Source organism: Budorcas taxicolor, chromosome 8 (genome assembly GCF_023091745.1).
Source record: "Budorcas taxicolor isolate Tak-1 chromosome 8, Takin1.1, whole genome shotgun sequence".
Classification (NCBI taxonomy): domain Eukaryota; kingdom Metazoa; phylum Chordata; class Mammalia; order Artiodactyla; family Bovidae; genus Budorcas; species Budorcas taxicolor.
In genome coordinates, this window is record NC_068917.1 from 103,297,800 (window position 1) to 103,312,201 (window position 14,402).

The 14,402-nt window shown below is 40.0% G+C and overlaps 1 protein-coding gene across 1 annotated transcript in view; it reads right to left on the bottom strand.

The window, feature by feature from the left end:
• The window catches only part of SVEP1 (sushi, von Willebrand factor type A, EGF and pentraxin domain containing 1), a 205,027-nt gene that overhangs the window by 44,426 nt on the left and 146,199 nt on the right, over positions 1 to 14,402 (bottom strand). Inside the window, exons 29-37 of the mRNA XM_052644513.1 lie at positions 13,619 to 13,743; positions 12,312 to 12,435; positions 11,338 to 11,508; positions 9,686 to 9,859; positions 9,139 to 9,258; positions 7,083 to 7,259; positions 6,578 to 6,662; positions 5,302 to 5,493; positions 4,125 to 4,292 (exon numbers count right to left, since the gene is read on the bottom strand). Of these exons, the coding sequence (XP_052500473.1) occupies positions 4,125 to 4,292; positions 5,302 to 5,493; positions 6,578 to 6,662; positions 7,083 to 7,259; positions 9,139 to 9,258; positions 9,686 to 9,859; positions 11,338 to 11,508; positions 12,312 to 12,435; positions 13,619 to 13,743 (1,336 nt within the window). The remainder of the gene's footprint in view (positions 1 to 4,124; positions 4,293 to 5,301; positions 5,494 to 6,577; positions 6,663 to 7,082; positions 7,260 to 9,138; positions 9,259 to 9,685; positions 9,860 to 11,337; positions 11,509 to 12,311; positions 12,436 to 13,618; positions 13,744 to 14,402) is intronic.

A 14,402-nucleotide genomic window follows, 5' to 3' on the forward strand; every position in this document is an offset into this window, starting at 1 on the left:
TCGCTAAGAGTCAGACACGACTAACTGACTTCACTTTCACTTTTCACTTTCATGCACTGGAGAAGGAAATGGCAACCCATTCCAGTGTTCTTGCCTGGAGAATCCAAGGGACGGGGGAGCCTGGTGGGCTGCCATCTATGGGGTCACACAGAGTCGGACACGACTGAAGGGACTTAGCAGCAGCAGAGTATATCTGCTCACTGCTAATAGCATCTTTCCCTCAAGTGGGACATCAAAACATCTCCAGACCTTGTCTAATGCTCCTGAAGGGCAATACTGCCCCTGATTAAGGATCACTAAATTAGACTGATGGAATCTTCAACAGAAATACTTGAAGTCATGGGACAATGGAATAACATCTTCAAAAATGTTTATGTAAGAAAACTATTAATGTAGACTTGTATATACAGCTGGAGGCTTCCCAGGTGGCAGGAGTGGTAAAGAACATGCCTGCCGATGCAGGAGATGTAAGGGAGATGCAGGTTCGATCCCTGGGTAGGGAAGATCCCCTGGAGAAGGAAATGGCCACCCATTCCAGTGTTCTTGCCTGGAGACTCTCAAGGACAGAGGAGCCTGGTGAGCTACAGTCCGTAAGTTGCAAACAGCTGGACATGATTGAAGAAATTTGGTGTGCACGCAAGTATACCCAGCTAAATTATAATTCAACAGCAAGGGTAAAATACTATTATTTTCAGACAAAGATTGTCTGAAGTACATGCCAAAAGAAGAATATAAAGGACGTACTTCAGGAATCAGCAGCAGAATCAGAGGGGGGTGGAAAAAGCAATTTCCATGACCCAATAACTCCAACTCTTATAGGCCAGAGGTATACTTCCTTTTATGGACCAGGAGACCTGTACAAGGAAGTTTATATCAGCACCGTTGTGTGAGCAAATAAAGTGGAAATCAATTAACCCTCTACCAGTAGGGAAATGGGTAATTTAGAGATTGCTCATTCTTACAAGGAAATTAAAGTGAATTCTGCAATTAAAATGAATTCTGTTGATTTACATGTGTCAAGAGTTACTCATTAGGCTCAGCCTCTAAGTCATGTCTCTTTTCAACCCCATGGACTATGCAGCATGCCAGGCTTGCCCATCCCTCACTATCTCCCAGACTGTGCCCAAACTCAAGTCCATTGAGTAGGTGATACTATCTAACCATCTCATTCTCTCCCGCCTCCTTCTCTAATAGCTGTCACTCGTCCCCAGCATCAGGGATTTTTCCAATGTACCAAGAAATGAATATAAAAAATGTGATATTAAATGAAAATCAAGCCTCAAAATGATACTCAGAATATGAAGCAACATACACAAAAATTAAAACACATAAATCAACAGAATATTAATGAGGACCTATATATATAATACAGAAAAGATACACATTTACTTTGGAAAGAGTAGGTGGTGAGAATGGCTTCCAGTTATCTTTGTAATATTATATGTCTTTTTACAGAAAGAAATCTGCAATAACTATGGCAAAAATTTAACATGCTCTTTTATGTCAGCAATGGATACACAGGTAATTTTAATAGAGATTATTTCATTTGGCTCTGTGCTCCTTTATATATTTAAATGTTTCATTAGACATTTGCCCAGAAAAAAGGACTAAGACAAAAGCTCTCCAGGCTAGCCACCCTCATGACACTCTAAAGATGAGTAAATATGTGTAAAGTGGCAAAACTGTTCTTCCTTGCATCGAGTTTTACTTTCAAAAACATGAAGCTATCTCTTAATAGCTATTAATATTTTTTTTCTTTTAGAAAAAAAACATGGGTGGTAGTGATTTGTGACTGCGTGTACTTTCTACTAATTTGGTTGAGATAGTTTCCCTTATATTATTAAAATGTCATCTCTTTACATAATGATAATGATGATAGGTGCATGCGTGCTCAGCTGTGTCCGACTCTTGCAACCCCATGGACTGTGACTCACCAGGCTCCTCTGGCCATGGGATATTCCAGGCAAGAACATTGGAGGGGGTTGCCATTTCCTTCTCCAGGGGTCTTCCCGATTCAGGGTGTAAACCTGCATCTCCTGCACTGCAAGGCAGATTCTTTACCACTGAGCCACCAGGGATGCCCAACAACGATATAGAAAATACTGATAAAGCCATAGAACTTCTCGCATATATAAAGCACTTTAATAAAAATGGCCTCATGCCCTTTAACAACTATATCATTTAGGTGGACAGACTTGGTTTCCATCTTTCCAATGAGAAGAAAGCTCCCACAGAGTGTCTATTTGCTTAGAGCTGAAGGAGTCTGTACGACAATATGGCCCCAACACCTTCTGTTTTAACTATAAAATGGGAATAATATTTCTTCAGCCAAAACCCCCTCTTTGTGTAAGGGAACACCTGAGATAATTCCCAGGAAAGTGCTCTGAAGAATGCAAAACCCTTTACGAAGGCTGGGATTTATCATCATTTTCAATGTTATCTCTAGTTTGTCTTTTAATAAATCCTTTTCTTTTCATAATATATAGACTTAACATTAGGCGGATACAAAACTCTGCTTATAATACAAATGAATGATTTATACAGAAAAAAAGAAAATATGGGACTTTTTATAAGAGATGAACTTTAAAACTATATGTGAAGGCAAAGTTCTAGCAGGAGATATAGTAAAATATTACCAGCATTTATCTTTGGGCAATTTAAAAAATATATTTTTATTTTCTAATTTTATATAGTGGTAATAGGTTACTTTTGTAATCAGAAAAAAACCCAGAAGTAGTCAATATCTAGTTATTATTTGAAACATTCATATTTGAAAAGATTTCACAAACATTTAAATGACTAATCTTATATAGTACTATGCAGTTCATTAGGAAGCAGTTTTTAAATGAGTCAATCCACAGGGGAGAGATGAGGCCATCGAAAGTGAACTTCTACAGGTTAAATCACTGTAACATTTATTTACATTGTAACATTGTAAATCAACTACACTTTAATAAAATAAGTTTTGAAAAGCTAATTCCTACACTGACATTTTAATATTCAAGATTTCTTTTTTCACTTGTCAAGTGTTAAGATCACTTATGTTAAAATGTTAAGATCTGAGATTTCTGTCAACTATTTGAGTATTTGACACTCAAGAGTTTTTTGCAAGAAAATGTTGTCGCCACCTTCTGGCGGTCTGTATTAGTGGGATGGTCTTTTTATCTAAGTGAAATGAACTTCAACATTCATGTTCTAGAAACTGTGTCCTCTCTTCTGACATCATAATAATGGCAGGGTCTGTTGAGATATTGTCTTCTGGCTAGTTCATGCCTCATATAATTTTATTCCTCACAATGGCCATAAGGAGTATGAACCTTTAATGAACTTGTACAAGAAGCGCAGAGAGGTTATACCATTTTCCCAAGGCTACACAGTAAGCAAATGACAGAACTGAGACACACGTGCAGAAAATGGCAAGCCCTCTGCTGTCACTCGTTACAACTGTATGAAAAGCAACTGTAAATCTGGAGTGTGAACGCTATCAACTATCACTGCTAAAACATTTATTGAGGAAGCACAGGAAAAAATGAGCAATTAAATGCCAGATGATCTGGGATTTAATCATCCTTCAATTCTTTACTCCCTGTCTGAGACCTTAGGCAGATCACTGTCCCAGAGGGAACCTTTCCCTTCTCTGTGTCCTACATGGTTTTTGCGGGGATAAAATGAGGCAAGGAGTAGGAAAGCACTTTGTCAACTGCTTCCTATTTGCTTTTACCTCTCTAAATGAAATGAGAGCAGTAAAAATGTAAAAATCTGAACTTTAATTCATGCAGACGTGGCCATCTTTGTGCAGTGACCTAAAGTCTTACCTTTGGTTTTGCAGAGGACAAGACACAAATGCTTATTTGAATGTGCTTTTTGCCTCTATAACTCAAGTATCAAGATATTTTCCACTGCACTGCCCAATGTCCATTCTTCAAGGCCCAATTTGATAAATTACTTCAATTCCGGGAAAACACTATTTTTACAGGAGAATATCTTCCCTTTCTTATAAGAAAAGAATATCAAGCTCTCTCTGGCTTTGGCTGCCAGGAAATTTAATTTAGTGTTCAATGGAGTCCATCTGCAGTTGGGACCACCGTCTCCCAATAATCCTTTCCTTCCTCGGGTTTACTCACCCTTCTCTGCAAGCGTAAGTGACAGTGTTCCCGTAGGTGAAGTTACTCCCGGTGGTGACAGCATCTTTGATGGCCGGCGGCTCTCCACAGGAGACGAGATGGCAGGTAGGTGGCGCTCTATCCCAGCTGCCTGAGGCCGAGCATTCAATGACGGAAGGGCCCTGCAAACTACAGGAAAGAAAGGTGCCACTTCTTTCCCTGACGATTGACTTACTGCTCTAGAGAGGAACTAGGAAGGGCTTAGGAGAGAACAGCAGCTACTTGGAAATTTTAACACATGAATTTTCTATTTTATTGCTTTATATAAAAACAAAAATCTGAGTTTGGCTATAGATTCATTTAAAACTATGAGTAGGCTATAACAACATAACAACAACTGGGGTATAAAATAAAATGGTTTAATGTGCTCCTTGGTGATGTCAAACACTCCAAACCTTGGATTAGCAGATTACTTGGATGAGAAGCAGTATTAGGCTGGTTAGGGTCCAGTGATAAGGGAGACAGACACCCAGGAAGTCAGAGTAATTCAAATCAAAGGGCACCGTCTTTGCCATGAGCCTGGGCATCTGAACAGTGCTGTTCATCACTCTGACCTCTGGTCTGCCTTTGAATTTAAAAATCTAGGAGCTCTTCGCCACTCTCACCTGCCAACCAGATTTTGATTGTACAACTCACTCCATTTTCCGTTCACTCGATCTGTTAGCCAAGTTTTTGATCACAGCCTGACTCTTTCACTTCTTTTTGAACACACACACATACACACACACACACACACACACACAACATTAATCAAATTAACCTCTTAACAGTATTAAAGACCCAGGCCTTTATCTTGACATGATTTTTTTAACAATATTCTATGCAATGTTTTGTTTACCAAAAAAAAAATCATCAAAGCATTTTATTAGGTGTTATGTTATGCTTCATAAACATATTTTGCTTTCATGTTTAGTGTCTAAATGTTTATAGTATTGAACTGGAGCTCTCAAAGTTAGATGGAATATTTCCCTAAGCATTTACTATAGGCTGAGCTTTAAGAAGCAAACATGTTTAAGAATATCTTTTACACTTAGAAACTTGTATTTAAAGCCAGCCAATCACATGGAAGTGAAACCCATTGAGTAAATAATGAGTAACGGGGTACTATAGGAAGCTGGGCTGCTGTCTAGGACTGTACCTGTATCCATTATCACATGAATACGATGCAGTGGAAAGATAGGTAAGCCCACTCGAAATATAGTTCCCATGATTTACATCTTCGGGGCTAGAACACTTGACCAGTTCACACACAGGAGGAGAATGACTCCAAGAACCACTAGCAAGACACGATGATTCTTTCTCACCCTCCAGAGTATATCCTTTATTACACCTAAAGAAGATAAAAGAAAATGACAGAATAGAATTCACTTTGCATAATTTCATCTGTGCCAAAACCTCCAAAAAGACTAAGAATTTATACATATTACTACAATATTTTTTTCCCTACTGAAATAATTCTTTGAAAAAATTTTTTCAATATTGAATACTATGCATCTTGCCCACAGGGACCCTGCTGGGTAATAAATAGAAGGATGGATTTTAAGCATTTGACTTGCCTCCAGTTTGTGTCATGGGTTAGCATCTGCCAACAGAAAGTTTACTCTTTAAAATTTAATTGAAGTATAGTTGATTTACAATGTTGTGTCAACTTCTGCTGCACAGCACACTAATTCAGTTATATGTATGTACACATTCTGTTATACCTATACATACATACATATATTCATATATATGTGGCTCAGATGGTAAAGAGTCTGCCTGCAGTGCAGGAGACCCACGTTCAATCCCTGGGTCGGGAAGATCCCCTGGAGAAGGAAATGGCAACCCACTCCATTATCCTTGCCCAGAAAATCCCATGGACAGAGGAGCCTGGCAGGCTACAGTCTACGGGGTCACAAAGAGTCAGACACAACTGAAGTGACTTCACTTTCACTTTTGACTTTCATACATTCTTTTCCATTATATTTAATCATAGGATATTGAATATAGTTCCCTATACTATACAGGAAGAACTTATTTATCCATTCTATATATAATAGTTTGCATCTAGCGCATCCCAAATTCTCAATCCTTCCCTCTTCTCCTCCGCCCCCCACCTTGAATAACCACACACCTGTTCTCCATGTCTGTGAGTCTGTTCGTGGCAAACAGCAAATCCCTGGTTTGATAATGGTCCTATCTAAAATAAGTCCTTAAGATGCTATGAAAGAAGGCCCTACAAGCTGCTGAATATTTTTGGTTATAAACTGGAGCTTTGGATCCAAGCCCAAATGTAGAATTCAATTAATTCCATGTTAATCTGAAAACATCCTCAGGGATTACTCTTTTTATTTTTTTTTTTTTTACCAGTATTCTTTCACTGCCAACATGTTATCGACAACATCTACAATGCAGTGTTAATCTTAGACACTCACCTATATATCACTTTATTGCCATAGGTAAATGCAGACCCATCAATGCCACCGTTTTCTGGGAGAGCTGGTGCACCACAGGAAACAGCTTAAAGGAGGAAAACCAACAGGCATTACTTTTCTTAGCCAGTATATGTAAAAATCTCTTTAAGGGCAGCTCCAGGATTTTGGTCACGTTTAAATATGAGCCTAGGGACTTCCCTGTTGGTCTGGTGGTTCAGATTCTGCCTTCCAGTGCAGGGGGTATGGGTCTGATCCCTGGTCAGGGAGCTAAGATGTACATGCCTTGTGGCCAAAAAACCAGAACATGAACAATAGAAACAAAACTGGAATCAATTCAATAAAGACTTTAAAAATGGTCCACATCAAAAAAATTGTTACAAAAATAAATATCAGTCCAATATTGGGCTTTAAATATAAAAAATATTGGGACCACACTTGGCATTTCTCCACCTGACTTTCTAGCACTGCTGTATACCGTAAACATGGGGGAATTTACTCAACATACCCTCACAATATGGTATCAGATGACTCCATTCTCCAGACTCCAAACATGTGATCCTGGCCACCCCCACCAGCTGGTATCCTTCTTCACATGAAAACGTGACCTCGGCACCCACGGTATAAGTCTCCCCGGAAGAGTGGCCATTTTCTGGATTTCCTGGAGTCTTGCATTTTATAGGTTCTTGAAAGAGAGAAAACAGTTTTTGTGGGTCAACAGGGTCTTTCACATAACCACATGAGGTCTCATAGCAAAAGAATTCCACTGTAGTTAAGGTACCAATTAAATCTTGAAGGAGGGAGAAAAAACTTCTGAAGGGAAAGGCATGAATTCCAAGGACACACCAGATGATCTAATAAGCTTTTGTAAAACAGTATTTTGAAACAGCAATGAATAAGAAAAAGAAACAAAATGTCTCTGTCCCCAAAGGAAACTGTTTAGGGAGGAATTAGTGGTGGTGCCAGGGCATGGCTCAGAAGGGCTTCAGCCCCTCCTCCTCCCAACCTCACTTGTTGTTGTTCAGCCACTCAGTCGTGTCCAACTCTTTGCGATCCCATGGACTGCAGCATGCCAGGCCTCCCTGTCCTTCACCATCTCCTGGAGCTTGCTCCAACTCATGTCCACTGAGTCGGTGATGCCATCCAACCATCTCATCCTCTGCTGTCCCCTTCTCCTCCTGCCTTCAATCTTTCCCAGCATCAGGGTCTTATCCAACAAAAAGACCACTTTTTAAGTGCAACTGACTTTCTCTCAAGACGATATAAAGGCAGCCGCAAAGCTGAAGGGAAGTTCCCTGCCTCCCCTTTCAAACAGCTCCCAGATCATAAGTCTGCTATGTGCAAACCCAGGGTCAGTCACCCCTTCTAGGAAGGGGAATTATAGAAAGGGAGATTTAGGGCAGAGCTGAACAATGGAACCATACGAATACTGACTTTCTCAAAAAAGGGAGATACACTGATTCAGTCTTTCTGAAGGTCTTTTGGACTTTACATGGAACCCTCACAAAAAGTAGATGCAATTATAAGACTGATTCTGAGAATTCCTCATTAAGTTCTAATTTTTCTAGCGCTGCTTTCTCACAATTAGTATAGAAAGACGTTGATGGGTTGGGTATTATCAACCTTATCACAAAATACAGGTAAAGCAAGTGGTAAGGCAGGATGTCTATTTTTTTCCCCCAATGGTATAATTTTGTGTGGCTGAGGCAGAGGAAAGATTCTGAAAGTGAAGAGGTGATGAAGTAACCTCTTTGCTCTGAATGAAGGCAGTAGAGGCCACCGCTTATATTTCTAGATCCACTCTATTATTCTTCTATTATGGAGACATTTCTTCCACAGTCAGGTGATAATGTTGGCTCTCAGTTTTGTTTTTCAGAAATTGGGATCTATGGCCATACCACCCTGACCACGCCCGATCTCGTCTGATCTCAGAAGCTAAGCAGGATCAGGCCTGGTTAGTACTTGGATGTGAGAATTTGTGAAGTTAGGAAAAGCACAGTGCTAGTTTAAAGCACCTCCAACTGTTGCCTGTGTATCTTTAAACACTTTTTACTGAAGTATAAGTTGACTTACAATGTTGTGTTAGCTTCAGATGTACAGCAAAATGATTCACTTGTACATATATAAGTATATCTATTCTTTTTCAGATTCTTTTCCACTACACATAATTATAGGATATTGAATATAGCTCCCTGTGTTATACAGTAGGTCCTTTATCTATTTTACATATAGCATTTATAGTGTATATATGCTAATCCCAAATTCCTAATTAATCCCTCCTTCCACTTTCCCCTTTGATAACCATAAGTTTGTTTTCTCTGTCTGTGAGTCTGCTTCTGTTTTGTACAGAAGTTCATGTCTATCTTTTTTTTAGATTTCACATGTAAAGCGATATCATGTATTTGTCTTTCTCTGTTTAAAGTATCTTTCCAAAGATGATTTTTCTTCTCCATACCCCCTTTGAAGTTGAAAATACTGTCTTATTTTTATATGAAATACATTTAAACTATACACTTGAATTAAACAATTGAAATAGACTTCCCAATTACACACAGCCTAGTTACCTGCACAGTTTTTACCATCCCCTGTGTAGGGTGGGATACATGAGCAGACGTAGGATCCATTTGTATTCAGGCAGGAGGCGTGTTCACTACAGTCTGACCCAACTGCACATTCATCAACATCTAAAATAGAGATGGTTTACAGGTCATAAGGCTGATGGATTTGTCTTATGGAGCAAACATTTTTTTTTTTTTTACTTTTAAATCATTATGTATCACTTAATACATCACACTATGTATATTTTTCATGAAGTGTAGATGTAATAGTCATAATCACATTGCAGATCTACAATAAAAGCTATTTCCACAGTTTATAGGTGGATAAGTAGAAGAAAGAAAGAGAAAGATATTCTTATACTGGGCCTGGTAAAAATTTAAAACATGTTTGGCATGTCCATGGACAGCTGCTTTGTCACTATGGCTTGCCCAGAGCTGACTAGGACGAGATGAAATTAACAAAGGCATGCCACAAGAGCCTCAGGAATTTGGGACAATTATCTCCCACAGAGTCAGAATAAAGGCATGCAGTAATTGCCGAGATTCATCTCACCAAGACATGACGGCGAAATGCCATTCCAGCTCCCATTATCCGTACAGAACATCCTTGAATCGCCCAACAAATAGTAACCGTTGTTGCACTGGTAGGTCACTGTGCTGCCAGCATGGAAGTCCTCGGCTGAATAGAAGCCGTGCTCCAAAGGGGGTGGCACGCCACAGCTAATGCCTGGAATGTGACAACTACTTTAGGAGCAAAGTACTCAATGAACATCTTATTTATATTAAACCTGTAGTTGAGTTAAGCATGAACTCTTCAATGCACACACACAGTACACTGAAAATACTACAGGGGTGGTGGCAGGCTGCAGCCATGCTTGTGCCCAGAGCATCAAGCACAGTGTCTGGCTCACAATGGGCATGCAATTCATTCATTAAAAAAATACTTATGGAGGGATTTCCTTGGTTGTCCAGTAGCTAAGACTTCCCGTCCCAAAGCAGGGGGCCTGGGTTCCATTCCTGGTCAGGGAACTAAATCCCACATGCCGCAAGTAAAGATCTGAAGTGTCGCAACTAAGACCCAACACAGCCAAATAAATAAAACTAAAAAAAAAAAAAAAAAAAAATGGTGACCCTGCTAGACATTGTCTGGGTGCTTAGGTTGAAGCAAACAGACAAAATCCCTGCCTTACAAAGTGTGGCGTCTAGTCAGAGAGAGATACATAAACAGATAAATACGCAGCAGGTGGAAAGAGACGTTAAGGAGCAACTTCCCCAATCACCCTGTCTACAACAGCGTCCTGCTTCCACCCAACCCTCTCACTTTATATCTCCCTATCCTGCTTTTCCCCTGGTGGCTCAGTCGCTAAAGAGCCTTTCTCCAATGCAGGAGACACAGGTTTGATCCCTGGGTTGGGAAGATCCCCTGGAGAAGGAAATGGCAACCCACTCCAGTATTCTTGCCTGGGAAACCCCATGGACAGAGGAGCCGGGAGGGCTACAGTCCATGGGTCCCAAGAGTTAGACACAACTGAGCGACTACACCACCGCCAGCACCACCCCGCTTTAGTTTTCTTCAAAGCCTTTACTTCTGGCATTTGCTCTTCTTACTTACTGTAAATAATAATGTTACTTGTTACTTCTTGCCTTTCCTACTACAACGTAAACTCCACAAGAAGAGAGACTTTCCCCAACTGCTGTATCTCCAGAACTTAGTTCAGTGTCCAGCACATACTAGGTACTTTCAAAGTTGAATAAATGAATGAATGGGTGCATCCAACTTCAAGAGATATAGTCCTGTTTTCCCACCCAGCAACGACCCATCTTCCTCTGGGCTCCAGGCTTCACACCTGTCTTTCCCTCCATTCATTTCCTTGGGCCACTTGGGTGCCTTCACAGGTGGTGGGCTCTCTGTATCCTCATCTCCCACCTCCCTCATGGTGCCCAGCACACTTCATTACACAAAGAAAGTAATGAGTATCTGCTATATTGGCTGTTAAGAAGTACTTCACTTTTTTTTTTTTTAGTGTTTTTTTTTTTAATTTTTATTTTTACTTTATTTTACTTTACAATACTGTATTGGTTTTGCCATACATTGACATGAATCCACCACACTTCACGTTTATCTAGCATTCCTCAAAAAGTGCTCTTAGGGTTCCAGTAATTTTCAAGAGCTACTGAAATGCCTTCAACAAAGGCTCTGCTCACGTTCACAGCGAGGCAATGGTTGTGTCCACTGTCCTTGATTCAGGCAATACTGCACAGAGTTCCCGACCATCTGGAAGCCTGGGTCACAGAACAGACTGATTTTGGAGCCTGGCTTTACGTCTCTTGATGCAGTTCGCAGATGAGGTACTGATCCTTCTAAAGATGGGCAATCTGAGGGCAAAGAACACTGTTTCAGAGCTTGTCAGAAACACACAGGCAACATCACCAGGTTAAGGGTTTCAAATCGTATATTGTACCAGCATTGAAGAGCCACTCTATTGATACTAAAACAAGATAATGTGTAACCAGATCTCTGGCATGCAAAATTTCTAGAAAAAAAAACTATTGGAGTCAACAAACAACTTTTCCTCTTTCAGCAGAAGTCTGCTGAATATTTTTAATGAAAATGGTATTTTTGAAATACAAATAGTATTTCAGAATTAATAAAATGTTTTTATGAGTTAACAAAAGCCATGAATTCTAGGATATCTTCAGAAACTTCTTTAAATATTATATACTGAATTTTAGGGACCATTCAGAGTTTGACCACTCAGTATGTATATTATTACGTCTATTTCTTTTCCCTCTGTGCTACCTGCACGTGGATGATGGCTAGGAATTACAGAGACAAGAGAGTACCCCATCTCAAACTGGGGGACAGGACTTTGATGGGCATTTAAAAAAATTAACCATATCCCTCTGCTCATCCTAGTTTCCTTATTTTACCTTTGTTCAAGTTTTGTGCACAATTATTTTGTACCATGTTATACAAAGGTATTTAAGTATATATAAAAAATAACAGACCCTTTAGATAAGGTAGGCTAAACATGAATTATTAGGTAAACAGCAGACTGATAAGCGCACACAATTTAGCACACACTATTTGACCAGTGGAGAATCAAATGTCTCCTTTTGCTAGAAAATAATGGAGTAATCAAGAGACAGCAGAGTCTAAAGAAGAAGCAAGCTATAACCTGAACAGAATATGCTCTTCGGATTAATCTTCACTCTCCCCACAATTCCCGACAGGAAATCAGGCCAGGCTAGCACGTTTCCTTTACTGAGTTCCTCTGGGCATGAGGTGGCCAGCGAATTCACCTGAAAGTTTACAAATCCATCTTTTAGACAAACCTCACTTGTTTCTGGAAGACAGAGTTATTATATCTTAATCTGGTCCTGCTGAAAACATTCACAGACTTGTGAGAGGTGGGGGGCGGGAAGCAGAGTTTTGGATGTAGGGTGTGATTTCAGGGGCAAAGGAAAGTTCTCTTCCTTTTCTCTCTCTCCCCTCCACCCCCACCATTCCTTTTACCAAATATTTCATAGTCACTGGAAATTCTGAAATTCTACATATAGTCACTGGAATTTCTGAAATTCTACATATAGAATTTGTCTTAAACTTTGCAGTTTGTTAAGGTGTTGAGGGGCACTTCCTCTCTGGCCTCCTATCTCCGATCTGGAGGTGTGAAAGCTGAGGTTCAGGCAAGTTCTGCCACAATAATAGTAAGAGTAAACATCTATCAAGCACTTTTGCTGTTGTTTAGTCACGAAGTTGTATCCAACTCTTTGCAACCCCATGGACTGCAGCCTGCCAGGCAAGAATACTGGAGTGGGTTGCCACTTCCTTCTCTTGGGGATCTTTCTGACTCAGGGATCGAACCCACGGCTCCTGCATTGGCAGGTGGGTTCTTTACCACTGAGCTACCGGGGAAGCCTGACAAGCCCTTACTGTGTGCCAAACAATACCTCAATCTTATATGCAGGATTTTGTTCCATTCTGCCAAAACTCCACTATGCAATTCTATTTGTTTATCTTTAATAGATTTGAGAACTGAAGCATAGAGAGATGGGGTAACATGTTCAAAATCATCAGAGTGAGTTCATGGTGAAACTGGAACTTGAACCCACGCCACTGGCTGGACTGTAGGCTGGCTTTAACCACTAGCCCATCTGTTACTCTGTATGTGTGATCTTGTGCCAGCCCTAAATTTCTGCTTCTTGAGTCAGAGGGATTGGAAATATTCTTCTCTATGATTCTTTCTAGTTCTGAAATCACAAGATTTTATTAAACAGTCATGTCCAATAAAAATATAAAACATCACCAAGACACTGTAAATAACCTCTGCCTAGCTTAGTCTACTATCATAGCATCAAATGATACTGCTGGTAAGTTCTGAAAACTCAGCGGTGGCATAGATATGGTAGCATTAGGCTGTGCACATTTGTACTAGGTTTGTACCTTTGCATGTCATTACTGTCATACACTGAAAATGGAATTGACCTGCTGTGGAGACAGGACATAGTCCCAGAGGTTGAGCTGGCTTATGGAGCCCACAAAAGACTCAGCTGGGTTGAATCCCTCTCCTTTTTCATCTTGTTCTTGCCCAATAACCAATGCACCACCACCTAGAAAAGGAAAGAAAAAAGGAAGAAGAGAGGCCTGGCTGTTATTCCTAAAATACTAACTTAATGAAGGCACAGCCTATACAGATGTTTCAGGGGAAATTATTGAGAAACTAAATTATCTACATTCAGTGTATTATTTATCAGTAAGATGAGTTCAACATTTTATATAGCAACTGAAAAATCAAACAGGATTTGGAACACAAGATTGGATTTATAAATATTTAACTATCAAACTACATATACACATATATATGCATATAATATTTTATGTCAACAAAGTAGCTAAGTCCTACTTTGCCTCTTTTGCTCTCGGAAATTACCCTCCATGACAGATTACCAGTAGCGGCTCTTCATCGTCTTATTCTTTAGCCTATAATGCTTAAAGTTCTATTACCAATTCCAAGGAACATTCATTCCAGTGGCTGCTTAATGACCCAATCCAAGGGAAACTCTTCAATATTCACCTCTGGTGACTTCTCTGTATCACTTGTTTCTTGCAAGCATTTCATTCCACTAAACTGCCCTTCCTGGCACTCTAGAAGGTCTGTACCCCTCGAGAGCTACCCTTCCCCTTTCTCCACTCTGCTCTGTGGCCGCAAGGTTGACACCCATGGACTACACCACCTGGTTTCTTCAGTCCTCTGGCCTCTTTGTCTGGC